Source organism: Dermacentor silvarum, chromosome 6 (assembly GCF_013339745.2).
Source record: "Dermacentor silvarum isolate Dsil-2018 chromosome 6, BIME_Dsil_1.4, whole genome shotgun sequence".
NCBI classification, from domain to species: Eukaryota; Metazoa; Arthropoda; class Arachnida; order Ixodida; family Ixodidae; genus Dermacentor; species Dermacentor silvarum.
This window is the reverse complement of record NC_051159.1, coordinates 113,702,154-113,728,289: the sequence shown is the minus strand read 5'-3', so window position 1 is coordinate 113,728,289 and position 26,136 is coordinate 113,702,154. Positions and strand designations below refer to the sequence as shown.

At 46.9% G+C, this 26,136-nt stretch overlaps 2 protein-coding genes across 2 annotated transcripts in view; one reads left to right on the top strand and one right to left on the bottom strand.

Annotated features, from left to right (window-relative positions):
* Positions 1–26,136, top strand: part of LOC119455859 (protein draper-like) — a 224,578-nt gene that overhangs the window by 83,848 nt on the left and 114,594 nt on the right. The gene's annotated exons all lie outside the window — the stretch shown is intronic.
* Positions 22,958–25,182, bottom strand: LOC125946389 (uncharacterized). Its single transcript, XM_049669380.1, has 4 exons — positions 24,833–25,182; positions 24,404–24,547; positions 24,232–24,318; positions 22,958–24,037 (listed from the first exon to the last, which is right to left on the bottom strand). The coding sequence occupies exons 1-4, from the start codon at positions 25,065–25,067 to the stop codon at positions 23,022–23,024; spliced, it is 1,482 nt and encodes a 493-aa protein (XP_049525337.1). The 5' UTR covers positions 25,068–25,182; the 3' UTR covers positions 22,958–23,021.

The window sequence follows — 26,136 nt, the reverse complement described above, 5'->3', positions numbered from 1 at the left end:
TTTAGGATATCATTCTTCTCTTCGCGTGCTCGCTGTAGCCGTCTCTGTCACGCCTTTCACATGAATCCGCTGATACTCTGTCCTCTGGCCCTACTGCTCGACGACTATATGCCACGAACAATTTTTTTTTTTTCTTGATGGCGCTGCTCCGTTGCTTGTCCAGCGAGATGCACGTCACAGAGCACCAATAGCTGGTTGGTACGTGCGATTCACGAACATATATATGCATGACGCTCCGCATAAAGTAAGGACATCAATCGTCTGTCTCCCCGAGGAATCGCGCAGAAATGCCGTCTGTTCGCGCAGTTAGCTTTCGTTCGACGCACACGAGGCGTCCAGCTTCCTTTATAGCACGTGTGGTCTCGCGTCATTCTTTGTTTCGTTCGCAATCGCCTATACTGATCCGCTCTTATCTGCAGGTCCAAGAAAGGAAGATCGCACATCCCTGCGTGCACCCGTCCGTTTGTGTCACGGCCCATCTCCCCCTGCCGCGAGTCCCCGCGTTCTCCTCCAGGCGGCGCAACGGTTGGCCGCGCACTGGTCGTAAGGGCCGCCCTAGCTCGCAATGCCGCGCAATTCGGCGTCGCCGCAACCAACTTGCGCGTTTCCTATCCTCGCGTTTCTTTTCTTGTTTCCTCTATTGCGTGCCTCTGACAGCCTTGTCTCCGACTGCCATTCGTTTCGTTGCCTTACGTTTCGTTTCCCCCGACCGCGCCGTTGTCTTTGGCGCTCGTCCGAGGGCTGACAACGTGACCTCCTCTTGCGAGTCCATTTCCTCCGCGGCGGCGGCGGATACCGGTCATCTGTGGCAGCGGCGAAGTGTGCCGAGCCGCCGACGTTGGTCCACCGGCGCTGTAATGGATCTCGCTGCTGCAGATGTCCCCTCCGACCTTTCTTTCCTTTTGCTGCTTCCCTGCAGCAATGCGCTATATACCGCCGACACTTGGACGCGTGCTGCCGCCGTGTTCTTTCCGTCCGGCCCTCTTTCTCCCCACAGGTCATCCTGCGCAGCCCCTTCGTGCCCTTTGTGTTTTCGCGGCCTCTCTTTTAACAGCGATAGTCTCGATATAATATAGGCAATATATATGGCGGGTTTCTCAGCGGATTGCGACATTGTGTCGAAGCTTCGGTGGGCAGCAGGTGTGTTCCAGTAATATATAGAAAAATATCAAGCTCGTCATTCTTTGTGCTAAGCCATGTTCAAAGCCCCCCGCCCCTTGATTCCGATGCAGGTGTTCAAACTGTCTGTCCACAAGTGCTCTCTGTCTCCCTCCGTGTGTTCTGTTCCCTTCCCTCAGCGTACAGGGTAGCAAACACTTTCCTGGTTTATCCTCCCTGCCTGCTCTCTCTCTTGTTGTCTCTGTTTTTTTTTTTTTTCGCTGTTATGTCTAACTACGTTAAACTTGTATTTGTAAAGCAAATAAATTGCGTCCCGCTAGCGATATAATTAACGTCCAGAAGCAGAACGGTACACGGCTCATATCGTGTTGCATAATGCAAACCCTTTCCCGCTCCTTTCATTAAGCACACGCCAACCTGCAAGCAAATCATGATTAAACTACAGGGGTTAGTTATACGCCTAAGCACATGATGAAAAGGAGGTACCGGAGATGGAGCTCTTGGTCACACTGGATATATATTTATCTGTTTTGTTGGGAAAACGAGTGCAGTTTGGAATTTTTTGGTGCCTATATAAGAGCAGTTGAATAGCGCACAAGTGTATAGGGTAGTCCCCCACTACGGCGTGCCTCCTTATCAGATCGTGGTTTTGGCACGTAAAACCCTGTAATTTAATTATATATATATATATATATATATATATATATATATATATATATATATATATATATATATATATATATATATCACTAGTGTATACCATACGGGCAGTTTTGCCCAGTTGTACTATATTGATGACTTACTCTCACTTGTCTGTCTGTTTCCTTTGTGTAATTGGTCTTAGTTTGTACTTCCGTATAATAACCTTGTACTTTTGTATTGCCTTTAGGAGTACTGTAAAATAAATAAACATTGTGCCTACTTGAGAACATAGCTGTGCATGTTGTATACCCTTTAACCATCGAAACAATTGTTGGCCGTCAGCCAATACAGTTAAATGAGTTTTTTTATTATATGGTTTTTTGTAGCACACGTGTGTTTTTTTTTTGTATTTTTCTACTTAAGGCGCCTTATTTAGGCGCAATGTATGCGCAGAGTGCTGCCAAGCGTCAGTAAAGGCATGTCTGGACGATCTGTCAGTACGCAGCGTACAACCTAGTCGGCAATCTACTCTAGACTATGAGCTTTAAACGGTTCTGTTATTGCAAAACGCATGCTTCACAAGCCAGCTGTTCTATACGCTCTTGTGGTACGAATTGAAATCAAGGCAAAGAAACAGGGAGCTTCACAGCGGTGGGTCTCTTTCACCTGTTTCGCTGTTGCATACATGGTTGAGATTGGATGCGCATTTCGTTCTCTCTTTCTGTCCTTATAGCCGTACGCTTTCATTGTAAAACGAAGCATGACGCTAAACCTCTAGACATCTCTGCGAACTTCACTGCAGGTTATCTGACTTATGCTCTATACCTATACGACAAGACCAAAATAAAAACTTAAAGAGGTAGCGTCGACAACTCGCCGAAAAAGTGAAAAGGTTCGGGTAGGGGAGCCGAAGAAGAGTAAAAGAAAGAAATCGTGCCGGTCGGCTCTCCTGGCGTCGCTCTCGCCATCGCTGCGTTCTATTATTCAAGACCGAATTACCATCGGCGCTCTCGGCCGCTCGATGAAAGAAACCCTGTCTTCTCTCTTTGGCCACGGAAAGAGCCACTGTTCCTGAGCGTAAAGCGGTCCGCACCTATATGCACGCCTTGACTTCGACGGACGGTCCGGCGCGTGACACGCCTGCTGCTCACGCCCCATGGTGCGAGAGGTGTCATAGACCACAGCACTGTAAACGCAAGAGGTGCCACCAAGCGTAAAAGCGGCCCCGCGCCGCAAAGCAAGGGTCTAGGGTTCTGTCGCATGGTGATTCGGTGCAATGTTTTATACCGTGTGTCCAGCTATAAGGTTAGCCAAGCCGTTCAACGAAAATAATTATTTAAAGAACACGCTGCAAGGTACAATTATAAGACCTACGGTCTTCGGTCGTCAGCGTTCTGACAACGGAACACCGTGGATCTTAAAATCGTGTCTTGCATCATCTTTTAAATGCGAAGCATTTCTTGGCGAACATTTGCTACTTTGACAGTATCTATCTAGCCGCCTACGTCTTTGGGCTCTCATGGTCGTTTCGTTAACTTGGTATACACCAAAATTGGCATATTATGACAAGAATATATGACGAACATAAATGATATGTCATGACATGAATATCATCACATGCGTGTCATGTAGGTCATGAAACAGCCGCCTACGCCTTGGTGCTCTTATGGTCGTTTCGTTAACTAGGTAGGTACCAAAATTGGCATAGTATGACAGGAGTGTATGACAAACAGAAGTGATAGGTCATGACATAGATGTGTCATGACCTATCATGGCACATCTATATCACGCATGTCATGACATAAATGTCATGACATGCGTGTCATTTAGGTCATGACAATGATCCAGCGAAAAAGATTAACGCTCAAAAACCACTGAAATGGGTTCGGACGTGGGCACTAAGTGAAGGAAACACTAACGGATTGTGGTAGAAGTCATAGTCGTGAGCATGACTCAGCAAAAATGACAATGACTCAATGAAAAAAGATTAACACTAAAAAACCAATGGAAGGGGTTCGGGTGTGGTACTAAGTGAAGGAAATTTAAAGGTTGGTGCTTGAAGTCATAGTCATGAGCATGACTAAGGCTTTCGCCTTAAGGTATCTTCGGTGTAGCTAAAGGGACTCCTGAGGGCTCATGACATGAATGTCATGACATGCGTGTCATGAGAGTGTCATGAAAGAGCCGCCTACGTCTTGCTGCTCTCATGGTCGTTTCGTTAACTTGGTAGGCTCCCCGCACACTGCTTCGCATAACATCGATTTTTACAGGGCGTGGGATCTGTCGAGTTTTTTAAAGTAATGTGTATTCGTTGAACAGCTTGGCTAACATTAGCTGGGACACCCTATACACTGACGTACGATGATGCCTTTCGTTGGGTTTTTAGCAGAAAGCGATTCTTATAAACCAGCTACATGCAAGTTTGTTGTAAGCAAGGAACGTGCTGGAACCTGTGGCGATGCGTGTTAATTACGAGTGGCTGTATATTTCTCTCCAGTTTCTATCTTTTGTGTTTTTGGTGACATAATAGGTAAAAAGGATATGTTGGCGCACGAAGGCTGCACCGGAAGTTGTTTTGTCCATTAAGGTGGAGTGTTATGCAAATAGGCTTAATACATCACTGTGATATTATTGTACATGTAACTATATATATAGCATTATGCATATATATATATATATATATATATATATATATATATATATATATATACACATCTGTGCTGCATATGTATACAACATGCACTCATGCATCACTGGCGTATCAACACAGCATTGATAACTCTGATATTGTTGTACATGCAACTATACATATATTATACAGCCACATATCTAATACACATTGCATGTATGCATAACATGCACTTACACATCACCGTATAAACAACGCAACATTGTATAGAAACTCTCAAAGCCACAGTGCGAACAAAATAGCGTCACCACTTAGCATGCTAAGCGCTGAACCACGGTAGAATTTTAAAAATTTCTCCGTTTCGATCATCTTCGTTATGTGCGTGTTACAAGGTTACCATAATCAGTATAGCCTATTCAAGTCTAATGCATGACGAAGACCTCTCCCGGAGATCTCCAATTGCAAATTTTCTGGGTCAGTCGAACTCATCATATATGTTCCGGTAAATTTCTCGATCGCATCACTTCATCAAAACACAGTCGAAGATGACTGTGTTTCTCTTCCATGGGCCCTTGTTGTGTTACTCGGAGAGGCCGCTATTAGTCTGCTTTAGAGGGCCTCATTGATCTGCCCATGCACACACACGCGCGCGCACGTGTGTGTGTGTGTGTGTGTGTGTGTGTGTGTGTGTGTGTGTGTGTGTGTGTGTGTGTGTGTGTGTGTGTGTGTGTGTGTGTGTGTGTGTGTGTGTGTGTGTGTGTGTGTGTGTGTGTGTGTGTGTGTGTGTGTGTGTGTGTGCGTGCGTGCGTGTGTGTGCGTGCGTGTGTGTGTGTGCGTGTGCGTGTGCGTGTGTGTGTGTGTGTGTGCGTGTGTGTGTGTGTGTGTATTTTCGTATTTTTCTCGCATCTATCGCATCCCTTCCTCCCTCCCCAGGTAGAGGGTAACCAACCGGAGATAATCTCTGGTTAACCACCATGTCTTTCCTTTGCCTTTCTCTCTTTCTCTCCATCTCTTTCCTCCTTATCTCTACCACCATAGCAAGTTCCCTCGTGTGGCCTTAGCCACACTGCCGTCATTTTATGCTACGTCCACCAGTTCCATTACATCGCTCGTTGCCGGAACGTACAATAGCGTCCTGTCAAGACTCTCTGTTATCCCTAACGCTTCAGCTAAGTCTCTATCTGTCTTGAAAAAAGGGGGAAATGTGTAAAGCTTTCAAAGGCTTGCGCCAAACTTTAGTCTCAGCTTTACTTGAGCATGTGCAGTTACTCGTAACAGCGCTAATTACACCCACGAACTCATCCGCCAGTGTTACCCAGTATGAATAGGCGTCTGCCTTGTCCACACAAAAGATGACATCACTGCCACCGCAGCTACGCGACGTCGCTTACAGACATTGCAGAAAATGCTCATGGCATGTCTAAACATTTTAAGTGGAGCCAATTTATTTATTTATTTATTTATTTATTTATTTATTTATTTATTTATTTATTTATTTATTTATTTATTTATTTATTTATAAAAGTTATCCAATACAATGTAAAATGATGCATTATAGCAACGCTTCTTTACAGGGGGAAACGACTAAAACTTACTCCTCTATCGCCTTTTTAGAAGTTAGCCAAGAGTTTTTTGTTTTTTTTAATTATGCATATTACAAACGTTTACGTGATAATAGGGGAGCCACGATGCCTTCATTTGCGATTCGCGAATTCGTCGGAAATCGAGTCGAAGCTCCACCTCCGACTGTGTGTGGAGCTGTGAAAGTCGAAGCTAACCGCAAAGTGGATTCGTAGTCCGTATAGGAAAAACTTTGACGGAACTTCAGCCGTTCGACGGTTTTCATGGTGTAAATGGAAAATAGCGATTTGCGCAACTCACTCTAAATGACATCAAAAGAGAAGTTAAGTGCGTGTAGGCTTCCCATTCAGGAGCTTCGGTTCCAAAACTTCACATGCGCAGTGGCATTCGTGGTACGGCAACGTCACACACGTCGTCACCACTACTTCTGCGCGCTGTTTCGGCCGCTGCGAAATTAAGCACCAATCCGCCCGAATTGTCTGTTCTTCCACCCGAAAAACTACAGGTTTATCGATCATAGTGATTGTAACGGCGGTCTGCGATCATGGTTTCCTAAATACCTCCTATCACTTTTTTTTTTTTTCATTTCTTGTTCATAAGAGATTATCTAAAGCATCGCCTGAGGGGTATAGTGCAGTTCAATGTCTTCAGCTGCATTACTGGAAGAGGCAGACATTACTGCATGGCTATGACAAATCGGAATGGTCAGTTAACTATTTACCAAGATTCGACTCATATCTTAGCTGCTCACTTTAGGGCCCATTTTTCAAACGCAGAAATGAAGCCAGGCAGGATAGAAGCCAAATTCATTTAGTTGAAATTCCAGAACTATACCAGCACCTTCGAGATATTCAACCCTTTAACGACTGATGAAGGAAAAAATGCATTGACGTACCAGTGCATCCCGCCCTAAAGGCATTTGGAAAACAATTAAGGGGAACGGCGGTGTATTTCTTATAAATTATTTCAGGGACGGATATCTCGGATCGGCTGGTGTAATTCACGGAATATGTCTGCTAAGATCGGACCTCGCTGTGCTGCCTTTCTTCATTTTCGCAATTGCAACATGTGCAATAAAATTAATAACTGAACCATTAATTAGCACAGGTTTGCTAACTTACTATACGTGAACATCACTATCTTTTGTGCAAGTAACGTCTGCTTCTTTAGGTGATCCAGCCGAAGATGCGGAATCGTACTACATGCCGAGACGATTCTTAAGTTTATTCGTATTGATGAATGGCTTTCAAAGTGCTGTCGACATTACCCGTTGATTGCTGACCACGCCAGGGGCAGCTCCAAAGCAATTTGGGCTGAAGGAAATCAAAGAGTCCTAATACAAAAATATGAAGCGGATTTCGCACTTATCCACGCTTCCGGAACTCTTTGTCTTCTTTATTATGCTCCGGTGAATTGACACCAATTGCTTCGTTGCTAGCTGCTTCAAGATCGCTCCCCGGTTTCATCCTGCGGTGAGCGATGTCATTACGCGCAACCTCGGGTCCCAAGTGAGTTTCTATACAGGTCGAGAGTGCGCGCAATATGACCTGCAAAACTGTCACAAATAGCTCTCGCCACGCGCCGATTATCCGCCGCTGCCAGATTCAAGCAGTTAGCGTGACGCAACCATCTCCGTGTCCCCTCTCTTTCTTTCTCTCTGTGCTTCCCTCTTCACCCGTGCGTCACTGCGCAAAGCCAAGCCAAGCCGAGCAACGAAGTCTGGCGTTGAGATGAGGAGCCGCTTCGAGGAGAAAGGGAAGCAAATGTGACTCGGCTGGACGCATTGTGGGGCCGCAGTGATCTATGCCACGGAGCTTTCGTTCGGTTCCTGCTAAGTTCTTTGCTACGCGAAGGCGTCGCTCACGACACCGAGTGTCCCGGACAGTCAGACAATAGCAGCCACGCGGAACCGTTCCATTTTGAGGTCTGAACATTTCGTGAAATATACGCCTAGTCCCTTTGTGTGTGTGCGCGCGTGTCACGTGGTTGCTCCTTTGGCTCCTTGTAGCGCCGTAAGCAGATGGGCGGTTCTTGCGAGCCCATACGTTTAAACTCCCCTCGCCGTTAGTTGGATGGACGATCGAGACAGTATAGAGAGACGGGTCTTTTCTCGAACGAGAAAACACTGGAAAATTTTTGTGTGTGCCCGTGCACATCATTGCGTCCAGCCGGCGGCTAGTTGGCCACAATGACGAGAATAGTACGACCCTTTTTTGCTAGAAGCCTAACGTATATTCGATGCGATCAGCATTATTTCCGCACGCATGCATTGCGTTTGTAAACGTGTTGTCGTGGCCTAAATTATAAGGTGCTCGTGCAAATTTTGCATTTAATTGTTTGTTTTCACATCACTTCCAACTCTCCGCCCCGGGCGTGCAAGCTCGCTGTCCTCAATTGGTTTTGACCTCCTTCGCGCGTCGCTGGGTGCCATGGCCAGGCTACAGTTGATGGTGAGTTCCCGCACATATTTTAAAGGGTTACTTACATGACATGTGCGAGTTTTCATTGTTTTCTCAATGAAGGTCCTGAACCTCGAAAATCTAGGAGAAAAACAATACTGACGAGCCTCGGATCAACCTAAATAATTTACTATAATTAAGCATATACAATTTGTACGGAGCAATTTCAATTTCGTTTTGCAGGTGATGTGTCGATTGTCGTTATGTCATGACACAGAAGATGGTCACGGGGTAGCGGGGCATGACGACCTTTTGGCACTCTTTCCGCTTCGCTCGGTGGTCTGTTATAACGCTACAACCGCCCGCGCAATGAGCAGCAACATAGCAGACGAACGAGCGAGCCAGAGCAAGTGGCCAAAGATCAGAACATTTCATACTCGCAAATACTCTTCGTAATTACGTGTACTGCCCAGCCTATGATAGAGCCAGCGAAATGACAACCAAGCCTCCGTCTAATATGACGAAGGGTATACTCATCGGCACCAAAACACTTTTTCAGTCCAGCAAAAAAAGTTAATATTGAAGTGTTGCATGCCAAAACCATGATATGACTCCGAGGCACGGCTTAGTGGGGACTCCGGATTACTTTTGACCACCCGGGTTTCCTTAACGCTTACCCAATGCACGGGTATTATACACGGGCGTTTTTTTATTGCGCTCCCGTCGAAATGTGGCCGCCACGGCCGGGATTCGATCCCGCGCCCTCGGGATTCGATCCCGCACCACAACGTCAAATTTCTTTTCGGGTTAACCTCCCTGCCTTTCCTCTAGCTCCTGGCCACAGTTGCACTTATATGGAAGGACAAGCGCCCTCTAAAGGCCAAATAGAATTAATCCCGTGGTGCACATCGACTCTCTGTTACATCAACGTCGACAGTTTCCTGTATCTCCGCAGTATTTTTCATCCAGTGGATTTATCTCGACCGAGAAACTAGTAAGTCGACGAGCCTGTTCGGGCAGTCGGCGTCTCTCCTATAAAACTAGCGCTTCCTATAGGACACACCTATATAGTGTGCGAACGGGCACGGGCTTCGCTTTCCTATTTCCGGTCACTGGCGCCAGGCACCTACATCGCCACGCGAGGTGTACACGTCGCGTCCTTTCCTGTAAGAGAAAATGTAGTCTCCTCGGTTTATGTGTGTACGTCAGCAGCTCGTTTGCCTGTGTTCCCGTTCGGTGCAGTCTCCGCACAATGGCTCTTTCGTCTTTATTTCTTTTACTTTACTCTTTTACTTTTTCTTTATTTCACACAGCTTCGCGTTTTCTCGCCAAGCGGCGGTAAATACTGCGGTCAGACGGTCAGTGCATTTGTCCGTCGGCGCGAAGGCCGTGCTGTGTGTCCGGCTGTCCACAGGCGCGCATATTTCACACGCCGCGCCGCTATCTTACTCGCCAGGCGCTGCGAATGAACACGAAGCTGGCTAGAACGGCGTCGGAAAGTTTAGTAGAACTGTCTGCGGATCACTTGACCAATACGGCTGTGTTCCAATATACTCGCCGTACACGGCTAGATAGACAGCTAAGCGGACAGCGACCACCTTAACTCTCGTTTCGGTTGTGACGAAAGCTGGCAAAAAAGAAGGCAGCTTCGTGAAGACAGCATCGAAGTTAGAAACGATGCAGGCTTGCATCTTGCGGCTTGTTTGCGATGCAAACAAGATGGCGGCCGAGAAGAATGCTTGGGAACTGTGCGGAAAGGTCGCTTGCGCGCAATAAAATGTAGTCACGCTTTCTTATGCACTTAATGTAAGCAACGTTGTGTTTTAATGTAAGCAACGTAATGTAAGCAACGTTGTGCACACGCAGAGTGCAGAAATACAGCGATAATATGTGCTTGTCCTAGCTGCTTCTACTTCATCTCTTCTTTCTTTCTCTCTCCTTTTTTTTTTCTTTTTGGCGACGCAAGGTGAAGTCAAGTCACAGAGACGTCTTTAAAATGCATACCATTAGTTGGACTCGGAGCTGTCTTCTTAGCAGTCAAAGTAGTCTGTTTTCCACCAGAATGGCAATACACCCAATCGCTTTGAATTTCGGGAACATTTGGAATAAAGTGAATTGCAGGGACCATATGGGGAATATCCGGTGTGTTAACCTGTACAGATGAAGGGGAAAGGGGGAGGATTAAATGGAGAGAGTCACTGCACCACTGGGGAAGCACAACACACGTGTTATAACATAAATACGCTGAAGCGCTTTTTAGACACGGTAACTGGCTGTTTGAAAGAGTCGCTTCTTCTTCTATGGTCCCATTTGGTGAGGTTGCTGTTTCGACGCCCTGTTTCCAAGAATAAAGAACGCAGTCCCGGTTAAGGCAAGACCGAACGCGATGCTTGACTAAATTGCAAATCAAGTCTCCAAAGCTACGCAAAACAAGACTTAAGTGTCGAACAAAACGAAGCTCATGTACCAAGCGTTCCTTGTACACAATTTGAAAGACACTTTGTGGTTTTCCGGGTAGGAGGGGGGGGGGGGGGGGGGCGGTCAAGGGAGGGAGTGGGGACGCTAAGTCGGTGCACTTGTGGGTCTCGTTGCTAGCAGTATAAAAACAAAGCGACAATTTTTTCACCGGACAGCTGTTATGATGTCTCGCACTCCTCGCCAAAATTGTGCAGCCGCGGTCCTTACCGCAACAATAAATGACCGTCGTCACGTCATCGTATGAAAGTTCGAAGAAAAGGCGACAGCGAGGCTAATATATAGAATCTGACAAACTCCTCTCTGACGCTGCAGCCAACTGCGTCATCATCGATGAAGCAAAGCAGCAACGGCTCAGGGGAACCTGTAAGGATTTCATGCCACAGCGCACGAAATGGTACTGAACCAGCAACGAGGGGACCCGATGGAAACAAGCAACAACAGAATGGCAGTGCGTCCAGGAAAGCAAGGAGGCCGATAAAGACCTCTCTGTCACTAATGATGGTATCGACTATCCGGTGCAAGAGTGCTCCCTTCGACCAATCCACTGAGGGATTCGCCAGTTGAAATCATCTCATCGAACTTTCGTAGATGTCATAGAACGTTATCCACTTCACATCCATCAACAATACAATACGCGCATAGGAAGTTGAATCACCAGTGTGTCCTCTCTGCAGCCCGTGGAACAGCTGTTCGATGTCTATAATGTGTAACCGCTGAAAGTTGCGTAAATCGCCCCTAACGTTTCTGGTTGCCTTATCTTTCTTTCTTTCTTTCTTTCTTTCTTTCTTTCTTTCTTTCTTTCTTTCTTTCTTTCTTTCTTTCTTTCTTTCTTTCTTTCTTTCTTTTAGCTGATGAACGTGGCTTAGGTTAGCAGCACCATGCGAGCGCACGGTATTTCATTTACTTGCCACATCTGCGATCGCGTCTTCATATCCCACTGGAAATATAGATTCCAACCACGTACAGGCGCGACGTACTTCGAACGTGTTTTATTGATCTCATCGTAGAGGAAGAAAGTGCGGAGCAATTGATTACAAATTGTATTAGGACTCGTACGGTGTAACATACGCGTATGTGCTGATGGCAATGGCAGTGACGACGATAAGCGTTTGCTGGCGCTCCCATAAGGTAATTTCTTTGTTCCCGAAGAAACTTTCTGCGCGGGAAAAGTAGAAGAAAAGAAAGAACCAGCCCAAGAGTTGTGACGATGACTAGCCCCTTTTCTTTGTGTGTGTGTGTCTGTACGTGCTTACCGTGGAAAGAACGGTGCGCTGGCCTACATGACGGATCACGTTATTTTTCCCCGGAGAGCGGTTTTTCATCGATTCCCTTTCCGTACCGCGGCTATAGATGTAACATATTGCAGAGAATAAAAAAAAACATGAAACGGTGGAACACATTGCTGATATATATGTATATATAAAATACACGAAACGGCGGAATCGGCGGAGAGGATGTGACTCTTGTTTCTGGGATGAAACAGCTGTCACGCGCTTTGGGCGCGCTATTACAAATGGCGTGGATTCGTAGTTGACGGGAGAAGTTCAGGAGAGCGTGCATATGCTGCGTGGTAACGTTGAGCGAAGGCGGACGATTCATTCGTTACGGATTCACGTAATGAATTACGCACAAACACATCTGAACGAATGTGCGTGCGCGTGTGCATGTACGTGTGCGTGCGTGCGTGCGTGTGTGTGTGTGTGTGTGTGTGTGTGTGCGTGCGTGCGTGCGTGCGTGCGTGCGTGCGTGCGTGTGTGTGTGTGTGTGTGTGTGTGTGTGTGTGTGTGTGTGTGTGTGTGTGTGTGTGTGTGCGTGCGTGCGTGCGTGCGTGCGTGCGTGCGTGCGTGCGTGCGTGCGTGCGTGCGTGCGTGCGTGCGTGCGCGCGCGCGCGCGCACGAGAGAGAGGGAGACTGACTGAGTCGAAATCGAACAAGCGAGCGCGTGCATATTGTTCGCGTGTCTCGTCTGTCTTCTATTGACAGATATTTAAAAATCAACATTCCTCTCTCTCTCTCTTTCCATTTTACTCTATACGAAGAAGCCGTCTCCGGCCGTTCGCTCCACGACAGTTGGGCATGGTGCGTGAAATCTGGCTTCCGCGATGGCTACAGAGGCGCATGCAAATTAGCCCGCGTTCCTGCGCGTTCGTTTGACCACTGAAATGGGGCGCGTGTGTGTACACGAGTCCCAAGACGGGTTCTCCGCTTTACTTTCCGTTTCCGGCGCCGGAATGCGCGCTCCCAGACGACACTGGTTGCCGCGGAGCCGTGTAGTCGAATAGGCCCGCGGGACGAGCGAGCGACGTCTCCACCGCAACCAGAGGAGGTCCGCCATCCGCTCCATTGTTCTCCCGAATGACTCAAAGTCCTCTTTCTTTGCCGTCGTCGATCACGTGAGAACGAGCGGCTCGTTCCATTCTCGGTGGCTCTCACACCGGCTCGCCGCCTACACTGAGTCGAGCAAAGTCGACCAGTGCACCTCTACATGAGAACGCGGTTCAGCACGGCTCTTTCCTGGAAGCCGTTATGAACCATAAGAGAGTGCGGCTCCTGCTTCATTTCCGGCGTGAGCGTGCGAACCCTTGCGCACGTCGTGGCCGCTGTTGACTGTCGCGAAGTGCGCAAACGTTGTTATAGGGAGTTTTAGAAATGGCGTATACAACCGGCCTATATATAGCGTATGCAAAAAAGGCATACGCGTACTCCCGCCGCTGCCACGCAGAATATTAAACCCCTCATGACTCCCACAAAGTGATACATTTATTCAGTATATCCTTCGCCGCTCTGGCTTTTGACGTCGCTGAACTAGGTTTGCTCAATACACGCGTTTGTGCAAGTGCCTTGTCTTGAAGCCTTTTGTCCGCCAAATGAATTTCGGGTCGAAAGTTGGTAAGCTGCCGGTTATTGGAAAGCGTAGCCGTCCTCAGAGTTGGAACGCTGGTGGTCGTGCTGCCTCGCAAGAGGCGTGATACAGCGTTCCTTCAGACACGTAGACGTGGAAGGACCGTTAAGGTTTCGTCGTTATACTGAAAAGAAAAAAAAATACAATGAATCTTTCAAGGACCATAATGTGTGAGGACCCTTGCACCTGAAAATTCACATATCTTCATTAACTGTGAAACTATATTGCATTGTCAGCGCACTCAAGCATAGAGGACATAAATAAACAAAAAATGGTGTGTAGGCTAATGTTCATAACCGACATCGCCTTGGGTGTTGTCATACCTATGACAAGTCTTGCACGTCGATCCGAAAGTTTGATTACCTTTACTGTCCGCTCTCTATTGAAAAGACACTAATGGATTGTTGGCATACGTGTTTTTTTCGTTATGTACAAGAAAAACTGAGTCGCAGTTCTTGTGGTTTTTGGTATTCGCGCTTTGTAAAGGCCAAATAAACTTCCCTTTGTTGTCTTCGATCTATCGTCCCGGATGGTCCACGCAGGACATCCCGAGGCGTTGCTGGTTTCGGCCAATGAGCATCGGCGCATACGCAGTATCTCGAGCTCCAGCCCCGGAGAGTCCGCGGGAGGACAAATGAAAGAGCTCCGAATATGAATCGAATACTGATGACACCGCACCGAACACGAAAAGGGAGGAGTGGCGGCACCTAATCGAGTAACAGTGTAGTAGTTTCTATTTTCTAAAAGTTCAATCAAACGACTATGTTGTCTCTTTTCTTCCTTTTTTTTTTCTTCTTTTATAGGGCACTTAGCAATCATTCAGAACTAACCGCGATCCCATGTTAGTGTTTAATTGTTTTCGCGGACCGATCCCGAAGATATTGTCGCCTAACGCAGTGCTGAAAACTGCAAGGTGATATGGTATACAGCACTGTGTGGTAGTACCACGCGGTGGCACCCTGGTAACGGGAGCGTTAGGGAGCCTACATTCAAGCGCTGTTTTGCATGTAGGCTCCCTAGGGAGCGTTCTCGCATTATTCCTTGTGACAGCTAGCGTTTTTAGACGCTGTCGTTCAGACGCTCCGTCTCTTCGCCGAGTGGATACGGTCGTAGACACACGTTTCCAAACTGGTCTTAGAGGATGTGGCGCTCGAAGTACCGGTTGGCTCCCGCGTACGCGTAATGGGGTAAAGGCGAGCGCCACCCATTTAACAATTAATGCAATGTAGTGTCACATTCAACCCCCTCCCAAAACAACCTGGTTTGGTTCTTCATAATGTTTACCTTATTATCCACTGATTTGTGATTTGACCCGTAACGCCTGTTCGTTTCAAATCCGCTTCTTTCCTCGTCGGTACTACTCGAGAACTATTCGAAAATATCTCGAAATTTCGTTTGATCTCATTGGATGACAGGCGTATTCGCTGTGCTGCAAAAAGGCGACTCAGAACACGAAACAGGTCATGCCATGCATACATGCCATGCTATAGGTATACCGTCGCTTCGCGCTGGCGCAGAAAGCAATGAAGGCGTTGCTATACAGTACTTGAAATCGACAGTTCTCTGCGACCGTTTGTAAACATGATGCGCGCCTTCGAGTGTGCGGGCGACTAGTGCTCTCTCTGTTCCCTTCTTTCACCTCTTTAACCCTCTTCCCTAGACAGGGTAGCAAACCGGATGTGCGTCTGGTTAACCTCCCTGCCTGTCCTTGCTTCTCTCGCTCGTCTCTCTTTCACGGCGGCCCTCTGCGGCCAGCGTCCAGCGTACTCAGCGACCAACCGCCTGCCCACGAACCGGCCGTCGAAAACTTGGCAGCGGTTTTAGCCGAAGAGGAGGTAGCCGATCGAGGGTGGGTGGGAAAGCTGTTTCGCACAGGGCTTCACATGCAAGGCGCGCAGCGCGGTCGTCTTTACTACTCCGTCCCGGGCTGCGACATCCACGAGCTCGTGCCAAGTGGTGGCAGCAGGGCAGGAGTGGAGGCTTGGCCGCCGAAGAAGCGCCTTCCCCGAAGGCGCCCGCGCGTCCGCGGCGACGCGGGCGACGCGCCGATGATGACTCGCTCGCTTCGTCGCCTCGCGGGCTCGCTTTCATTTGGCTCGACGCGTAGGCCGCGCCCACTTCCTCAATTGAACCGTGCGTGTGCACATCGTCCTCTGCGCTAAACGATGAGTGTGTACCTATACTGCCATGACACCAGGGAGTTCCCGGGGTATGAAGGGGTCGTGCGCTGGAGCTTGTATGACCGTGCGTGTCTCCTAACCCTTAGAGGAGCTGAATGGTGGTCGCCTGAGATTGCGTTATTGTTTGTTTGTTTGTTTGTTTGTTTGTTTGTTTGTTTGTTTGTTTGTTTGTTTGTTTGTTTGTTTGTTTGTTTTTGCTTGCTTGCTTGCTTGCTTGCTTGCTTGCTTGCTCGCTCGCTCATTTGTGTTCGATTTCTTCATCATGACGTGACCATTTCCGACTGTTGTACTGTCCACAAATCTGTGTTCGTGGCTTTTGTTTTCTTCCTCACCTCTCTTCACTGTGGTCGCGCGGGGGGGGGGGGGGGGGGGGGGGGCACATTTAGAGGTTGCTAGAACTACGCATTTTAACCGAAGGTAAGTTTACCCACGGTTAGAAAGCTTCGCGTAAAGGGTGGTAAGTCGCCGCGCATATAGTCGTCGAGTAAGGAACAGTGTAGTTCTGCGCAAAACTTCACTTCTTTCTCACTATACACAGCTTACTCTGCGGCACTCAATAGCACGACGCGTTTTAACCGCGGGTAAGCTTATCCGCATGGTAAAGATGCTTCGTTCGAGCGACTCACCAGTCCACCAAGAGCTGAAACAGTTGCCCCGCCTGCGGCGCCTCTACGAGTATTTATGTTTCCTTCCGTTTCTTCTTTTTCTTTCTTTTCCATTTATTTTAAGAAAATGAACTCTACTACTAGTAGTAAAGCGTCCAGAACTGAGAGGTGTTAGCAGCACCGCGCCTCACCCATCAAGCGACCACCAACTTACGATGGGCATAGTCGGCTATAATACGTTGCCCTGACAGAGGCCACATCGCCGAAGGCTCGTGACGACGCTGCAGATGCCGAAGGCACCTACGAATGTGCGTTGTTGCCGTCAGTTACGTATCGCAACTGCTAAGCACTAAAAATGCGATCTACAACTTCTAAGCACTAAGAACAACAGCTAACTGCCAACTGCTAAACATTTAAAAAAGACTACTATGCTTCCGGCCTCCACCGTTATTTGCGCCTCAATGCATCCGGTGGCCGAATTATAGGCCGTGCACAGAAAAAAAAAGAAGAAAAATATTAGCGTGCATTAGCATAAGCTTACCGTTATCGTTGCCGCCCAGGCCAATTCAGAGCTTTACGCACCCTATTTAATACGCTCAGCTGCTTCCACGTACATAATTACGCACCGCGAGTAAGCTATTGAGCGAGTAAATGTGGCAATTAAGTAGCAGTATTTCCTAAGCAGCAACGTTCTGCTATACACAGTATAATATAGCAGCATGGTGGTGCAAGCATATTTCGAAATTGGAGTGGGAATCTCTCGCTTTTGCTAATGCTCGCCAGCAAACTTTGCAGCTTCAGCTGGAAGAAGAGGATGCGAGTGACGTCAAGAAAGCTATATAACCATGAAGTGCGTTCACTTAGTTTTCGCGTGCTGTACGATTTATTTATTTATTTATTTATTTATTTATTTATTTATTTATTTATTTATTTATTTATTTATTATTTATTTATTATTTATTTATTTATTTATTTATTTATTTATTTATTTATTTATTTATTTATTTATTATTTATTTATTTATTTATTTATTATTTATTTATTTATTTATTTATTAGGATTGGTGAAGCTAAGCATTCCAGTTTTTCAGCAGTTCGAAACCAAAAGCTGTTCGATTCATGCGCCCAAAAAAGAAAATAGAAAGGAAAACGTACAAAAATAGTTTTTGTCACATCCCTCAAAGTCTGACGAAAACAGTCTTGTGTTCACAGACATGTCACAACCTTTTTCGCAGAGAGTCATTTTAAGCAAGAGTAGACAGAGAGAAAAAAAATTACCACGATGAGCAGTGAGAGACGTCTGTGTTCTGAAAGAAAGACGGCAGCTCCTCCCGATGAGTCGCAGAGGGATCGCATAAGTCAAACCAAGGACGGTGGCACAATGGGTGATCGATTTTAGAATCCTTACACATTGAATTTTTGCAGCGGCGTATACTCACAGTGATGCCCGTCCATTGCAAGGTCTTCTACATTTTTCTTCTATACACTTCGCTACTTTTATCTTTGCATGCGTTCGAATACATGAATCGCAGTGCTGCACATCATCGCGATCCCTCAAAGTACCGCGAAACTAATGCACCCGCAGGGGATAGCCGTGTTTCAGCGCTTCCCTAAACAGTCGGTAGAGCTGTACATATTATCGCACGAGGGTCTACGTGCCGCCTAATTAACGATGTTTCTGCTTGCCTTAATTGAGTGCTGTGAAAGAGATTCGATCCGTTCTCGTGGCCACCGCAAGTGGCCACGGGAACGTGTCGAATCTTTATGGTCGAATCTTTGTGGTGTCGAATCTTTGTGGTGTCGAAACTTCACGGTGTCGAAACTTCACGGTGTCGGAACTTCACGGTGTCGGAACTTCACGGTGTCGGAACTTCACGGTGTCGGAACTTCACGGTGTCGGAACTTCACGGTGTCGAATCTCCACGGTGTCGAATCTCCACGGTGTCGAATCTCCACGGTGTCGAATCTTCACAGTGTCGAAGCTTCACGGTGTCGAATCTTCACGGTGTCGAACCTTCACGGTATCGAAACTTAACGGTGTGAGAAAGTACATGTGGGAAACCCGTCGCGGTGGCATATTTTGTGGCTAAGAGTAAGGTTGCTAGTTCGACTACCGCCCCCCGGCGGCCGCCGTGCATTTCTGAGGAAGCAGAATGCAAAAAAAAAAAAAAAAACAAGAAAAAAACCGCCCGTTTACCGTGCTTTGGATGCACTCGGAAACACCGGGTGGTCAAATTTAGTCCGAGGCCATTCTACGGCGTTCCTCACGGTCCTAGCCCACAGTACGGCTCCGGGACGCTGCGCTTCGTAATTTTATTGATTGAATTAACAGATTCCAAGAAAACATTGATTATCGGAGTGGGAAATTGCCGGCAAACTTCTACCAGGATGTATATATTCCGCCGCACTCGTGTCGTCACACTACTCATGTTTCGAATCGATCAGTCGATATGTTGGTGTTCAAAAATTGCTCAATGCACTCGCTCTAATAAAGCGTTGTTGTATTTAATTCCACATTCGAAATCAGGCTTGAAACTTCGTTGTACATTAGTTAATGCTGCCAACTAATTGGTCAAAACCGAATCGTCCTGCTGCCGAACGGCGTCATCGTGTGTTTACCGATTGTCGAAATGTTATTATCGACACTTTTACGGGGATTATGCACATCCGCGGACTCTCGCCTTTCGAACATGCTTTGTAGTAATCTATGTCATTTATGAATCTGAGGCTCAGTACAAGTAACGTTTTTGCACGTACAGTGCAACAGTGTTCTTGTGCTAACAGATTGCCAGTGTTCAGCAGATAACTCTACTGCTCTGTTCGTTCCTTCTGCTTTGTTCATATCGAGTGTGCTGCATTGCAAGCACGATACACTGTAATCATTGTTTATATGCGGCTGTATAGATACATACCATTGTTTTACGCGATACGGGTGAAAAAATATTCTTTTTAGTTCAGTTTTGCACTCAAAGGAGTCAACATATTTCTCGTTATCCAAAGCAGTACTAAAATGCTCGTGTAGGGGTCATTGACCATTTGAAACCTAATCAGATATAGGTGATTAATGATGGCGTTAAATCGAATACGAATCGGATAACAATACGCGGGAATTAACGTGAATCTTATATTTCCGCATGATTTCCAAGTAGGACACACATCTGAGCTGGTTTAATTCAAGTCATCCTTCAATAAACAGCATGAAAAAAGGACCCGAATGCGATGCAAACCGTTCGGATAGTTTCATGATTTCGTTGGCTGGCGTTATACGTACTTTTGATTTGCAGTTTCACTGTTCGTCATGGCAATAGCACTTATGTACTTATCAAGCTCGTCTGCCAGTCGTTGCCATATCGGCAAAAACTGTTCGAAAACAATAAAAAATGAAATTGATGTTTCTAATCACCGGATATCTTAACTGCTACTTAAGTGAGAAGTCCATTAACTTCTCGGGGCGGAACATCAGCTCTTCCTCGGAAGCGTTATTGGCTCGACCAAGCACAATTATTCGAGCATATGCAATATATATAGTATCCGTGCCGTGGGGGTCCAGGTCGTTTTACTTTTGCCTATATAACCACCTGAATGTCAAAGACGGGCCGGTTTTGGGAAGAGCGTCTTAAATATACGACTTCGTGCCTGATTGTTGCGGTCTGGAAACGTTTATTTTGCTTGAAAACAAGAGAAAAAAATCATCACCTTCATCTTTTAGGGGTTTTACGTGCCAAAACCAGTTCTGATTATGAGGCACGCAGTAGTGGAGGGCTCCGGATTAATTAGGGGCGAAGCTCCTTATAGGGAGTATTCATCTGACGTCACTGCTGACGTCACACGCGGGTCGCCGCCATTTTGAAGTCCTCCGAACAGGAAAGCGGCATCGTCAACGCCATTGACGCATTCGGCGTGCATGGACGCCGAGCTGCTTTATTTTTCCTGACATGAGCGCGATCGTAACGCCGATGACAGGCAAGTCCGTGACGACGAACGCTAATTATTCGAGTGGCTTGTGCGACGCGGACAGAGAGCGGTATGCGCAAAAGGTGGATCTATGCGGATTCGACCCGTTCGAGCTCGACGCCCGGGACTGCTTAATCAGTGCAGACATTTGGCCGCGGGTCAACATGTGCGACATACACGATTTTCTCGTGCTCAGGACAAGCTTTCTCACAAGAAAGCAGCTGAAGTCATACAAATCTCTAGAAGGGCATAATTATGTGACTAGCGGATGGGTGAGAGAGCCATGGGTAAAACAAACAGGCCCGGAAGCAGTTGTCGTCCTAACTCAGGTAAGGCTTACCTTCGATCTGTGATGATGTGTGCAGTACTGACTTGTTTTCTTATTCATGCAGGTCAATCACTCACAGAGCCTGTCAATCCCACCTGTTAAAGCCTGGATATGTGCCAAAAGCGATGGCGAAGTACTCGCTGCCCACTGTTTGTGCATGGCAGGAAACGGAGAGGCGTGTTCCCACGTTGCTGCGTTACTCTTTTACATCGAGTACGGGATGCGTGCGCGTGAGGAACGTTCATGTACAGACAGCAGTAACGCCTGGCTTCCTGCACATGTCCGCAAGATCGAGGCTCAGCCTGTTGCCAAAATGGATTTCGCATCTGCAACGATGAAGAAGCGACGACTGGATGAAAATCTCGACCCATCTCCAAAGCTTTCTGCGAGGAAACCGGCACCACCCCCTACAGAGGACGAGTGGAGTGCGTTTTTCGGCATTGTGACTGCCTCGGGACTTCGACCAGCAGTGCTGAGCACCAACTCCAAGTACAGCAGTTTGTACATGCCAGCTGTCAGAACCTGCAATGGTGCTGATCTGCGCCTGCTCTATGACCAACGAGCAGTGAAACTAAATTATGATGAACTAATGGAGCAGTGTGAAAAGACTTTCAGTGGTCTAGTCATCAACGAGGCTGCAGTTCACAGCATTGAGCAACGTACACGAAACCAGGCAAGAAGCATTAATTGGTTTTCTTACAGAACAGGCCGCATTACTGCCTCGACCCTCTATGAAGTGTGTCACACGCAGTTAACTGCTCCGTCCAAAAGCCTGATTAGCCGCATTTGCTCCCCGCACTCCAACAAACTCTCAGTCCCTGCAGTCAGATACGGCAGAGAGAAAGAAGCAGAGGCTCTTGCAAAATACAGGAAGTTGATAACAGTGCTTCACAATGACACAGCTTTCACAGAAGCGGGACTTTTTATTTGCAAGGAACATTTGTTTTTAGCTGCAACCCCCGACATGCTTGTCGAGTGCAGCTGCTGTGGTGCAGGTGTAGTAGAAGTGAAGTGCCCATGGAAGGTGAAAGATGGACGCCTCACTGACTTGCTTAAAGACGCAAACAGTTGTGTGAGAGAAGTTGATGGTGAGCTGAAGTTGAAGCCAACTCACCGCTACTATTATCAGATTCAAGTGCAAATGTTCGTGTGCAAGAAAAGTTATGCTGATTTTGTTCTGTGGAATGCACAAGAAATCAATGTACAGAGAATCAAGAAAGACGACAGCTTCATTGCACCACTGATTTTAACGGCAAGCAGCTTTTTCAGAACCGTCTTGTTGCCAGAGCTCGTTGCGCGGTGGTTCTCGGACAGTAAGAACGACTTGCACAACAAGGTTGACGACCTCGAGCCTCCTAAAGGATCAAACAACGATTCAGCCGCAGCGTTGGTGCCGTTTGAGTCAAATGCTCTCGTGCTCAACCACCAGGACCCACAAAGAAGTGATGAATGTGATGTTCCAGCTGAGACTTTCTGTGTTTGCAGGGGACCCGAGAAAGGCAGAATGATTGCCTGTGACAATGAAAACTGCCATGTGAAATGGTTTCATTTCAGTTGTGTAGGATTGAAAAGAGCACCAAAAGGCCTGCTTTGGTTTTGCAGGTCATGTCGTGATACTAAATAAAAGTGAATTTCTTTTTAGTTGATTGATTTATTTATTTAAAATAAATAACACACCCAAAGAATGAGCATTGGGTAAGAGGAGCTTCGAAATATTACATGGTGTACACAGCTTACAATTACACAAATCATACGAAAACATTCTTTCATACACAAATCAAATGAAAACATCAAGAATCAAGTGTACACAAGGTCGAAAATATGTATAATCTTGGTCTTGACGTGCAAGAAAATCACTATATTTACAAAAAATACTACTAAAAGTAAATACAGGTTCTAAGCAAACACATAAAAAAATAAGTGTGCTTCAAATATCGTAAAAAGCTATTTGCAGGCATCACTGCTCACATGTCATCCTTTCACTGGTACTTTTGTGTGGTTCTTCAATTTATCAAGAATTAGGTCATAAGTAAAGCACTTATTTGCCATTTGTAATAGGCAAGACGTCTGGTGCGGATAAGACGGTCCTAATAGACACATTTGAACAGTGCATGCTTTAGTAGTACGAAATGTATGCTGAACAATCACGCAAGAAGACCTAGCAAAGGTGAGATGCACAAACAAAAAAACCTTTGTCATCAAAGGGCTAATCAAATGGCACTATGGTATTGCACAAGTTTGTTAGTGCACAGCACACTCTCACAATCTTGTCGATTGGACATTCATGGTTGTTGTTCTTTCTCAGAACCTCTACTGGCAATGTCCCCTTCAGTATGGTGTATTTGTTCCGCACCATTCCTATTACCCTCTCTACATGAATTCGCACATTAGCGATTTCCCTTGTTTGCTCAACCTCCCTGCTGGAAAGCTGCCTTTTCCCTTTTGTAAAGGCAGGGATTGCCAGTGTGGCACAACACATCCCGACACTTTCTGCTATCAGGAAGCCCCTGTCTGCCAAAACAATGTCACCTCTGTCAAGCAATTGTAGAACACCGCTGTCCTCAGTGATTAGCTTGTCGCTAGCACGGCCACCAAATGCTTTTGAAATGTGCGTTATCATCCCTTGTGGGCATATTGCTAGCAGGAACTTCACAGTGTTGTGATGTTTGTAGTGGGACCATGTTTGAGCTCGTGTTAGAAGCGAACTTGGCCTCTGGATGAAAACTTCAAAGCAATCTAATATAACCCTCACGTTTAGCCCAAAATTCTCAACAAAACAAACTGGCATCGTTCTCATTACGTCTTCTTTCTCAGGCCAGTACACCAGTGGACTCAGGCGGTCGTAGCAAACATCTAGCCACTTCTCACAAATTCTCGAAGCGGTTGGCTGTGACACCTTGAAGCGATATGCCAAATCTTGAAGGTGAATGCCAAGCCTCATCCGCATGAGGAACAGAAAGAGCTCCTCAAACTGCGTGAGGACATTTCTGGAAGAATGTGAGACGTGTTCTTTGAGAATGTTGAACAAGGAGAAGAGCATCAAAAATGTTGGCAGCCCAGTATAATATGACACCTTTTCATCATTATGGCGCAATGCGTTTTCGGTGAATTTTCCTGCTGCTAGTTCCACCTTCGCAGATCCAAGCTCTTCTCGTAGGCTGACTACTTCCTTTTGAAGCTGAATGATATCGCTCCCAGTCATCTCAGTTTGGCAGCTTATGCCTAGAAAAAAGAAAAGTGCAATACACGAATACATCAGATGATAAAACAACACATGTCAAATGTGCCACTCCTCATTAGACATTCTGCCCAATCAAAACATTCCAGGGTTTGCTTGCACCAGCTCTGAGCAGTTTACTACCAGTGCTAAAAAGCAGCAGCAACAAAGGTCAGACTCGTTACACAGTGGCACTCACCAGATTCCAAGGACTGCACTGCATCAGTCTCGTCAGCATGCGACCCAGGCGGCATGTCTCCGGCTGGATGTACATCCGCGGCTGCAACTGCATTTGTAAACGAAGCAATCGTGAAGTCTTCGCTGGTGAAGAGTTTTTGCGGCTCAAAATACATGCGCCAAACATTCGTTACCTGTCGGATGGGATTGCTGCCGTTGGGTTCGTCGTGCTTTCAGCCGAATGTATCGGCTCCCGCAAGCCGCTTTACTATCGTGTCCTAAATGCAGCGAAGGAGCCCAGTCAGGACTGCAGTCGTCAAAGAGACCGGCGGGCTTGCCTGCGTAGATGAGTGATGCGATGTTTACGTTGAACGCACAGCAGATACGAAATTTACTTCGCGGCTCTTTCGTTCAACGTGACAAGCTAGATAAAACCACAGTAACGTTACCGCTGTTTCCAAATCTGTCCGTGAAAGCTTTCCAAGTTTTCGTTCACACAAGCTAGCTAAGTTACGTGCTGTTTTCAACACAATGCTTAAACGATGCTGAACGCTTGCATCTCGGTTGTTTTCTCTTTTATTTGTGCACTTAACACTATCACGAAGATAAAACTGTCACCATACCTGATAAGAAATGCCGTGAGCAGACGCGGTGCTTGTCAGGGTCCGCAATGCCGGCTCGGTTGATACGCGCCAGCCAAACACGACGACGCTCTTCCGAGAGAACTTTCGTCTTCTCACACTCGTTCGTGCGCACTTTCGGCACTTTAAAAAAACCACGATCCGGCGCATTGCTCTCTGCTTTCTGCAACTTGCTCTGCGTGCGGGCATTGCAGCCGACGATCGCGCAATACACCATGTTGCACTGACTACAAGACCTTCGTGTAGGCAGGCTGCCACTCGACTACTCAGAGGACTGCAAAATGGCGACTTGTCCCACAATGCACCGCGCGCGGCGCGCGAGTGAATACTGCCTATAGCGGCACCCGTTCGTCCCCGTCGTAGTAGGTAGCCACGTCTAGTTTTATGAATTGCTCAATAGATGGCGTTGTGTGTCCGTATATGTATGTATACCCACATATACATATACGCATAGTATAACTGGAAGCCTACTTCCGCTTCCGGTTCCACTTCCGGTTCCGCTTCCGGTTCCGCTTCCGGAGAACGCTTCCGGCGTTTTATGAAAAAAAAAATTTCCGAAAGTTGTGTCCGTAGCGCGGAATCGAACCAGGGACCCCTCGCTTCCAAGCGCGCGGCGTTAGCCCACTACGCCACGAAGCACACATAGACACAAGCACCACGATGGCAATAAATACCCAACATTAACGAAAGGCCGCGTTTCTAGCGCGTTTCTAACGCGTTTGTGCTAGCGCGTTACGGCCCATGTAAGAAGCTGGTGTAAGACGCTGTGGCCTCTCCGTCTTACCTTCAACGCGTTTGGAACGCGCTGCCCAAGGCGGTGGCAAGTCAAGTTCAAGTCGAGGAGCGTTTATGAATGCGGGGGGTATACTCTCTCAGCGGTCATGTGATGGCGTCGGCAAACGCGGTGCACGTTCCGGCATGTGTAAATGGCTGCGTAAGACGCTGTGGACGCTCCCCCTTACTAGAGAGTACTGCACGTTTCTAACGCGTTTGTGCTAGCGTCCCCTTAAGCGGGAGATCCGATGATTCCCTCCGGAGCTTCGCCCACTCATCATCATTCACCCCGTGGATATGCTGTGATTTTTTTTTTTTACCACATAGGGTTCTTTAACGTGCACTACAACGCAAGCGCACGGGCGTTTTTGCATTTCGCCTCCATCGAAATACGGCCGCCGTGGCCTGGATCGAGGTCGCGGAAATAAAAAAAGGAAGAACGGATATATAGATTAAAGGCACATGTTACAATTTATCAAGGGAAGCTTTAGTGAAGCTGTTAATTAAATGCT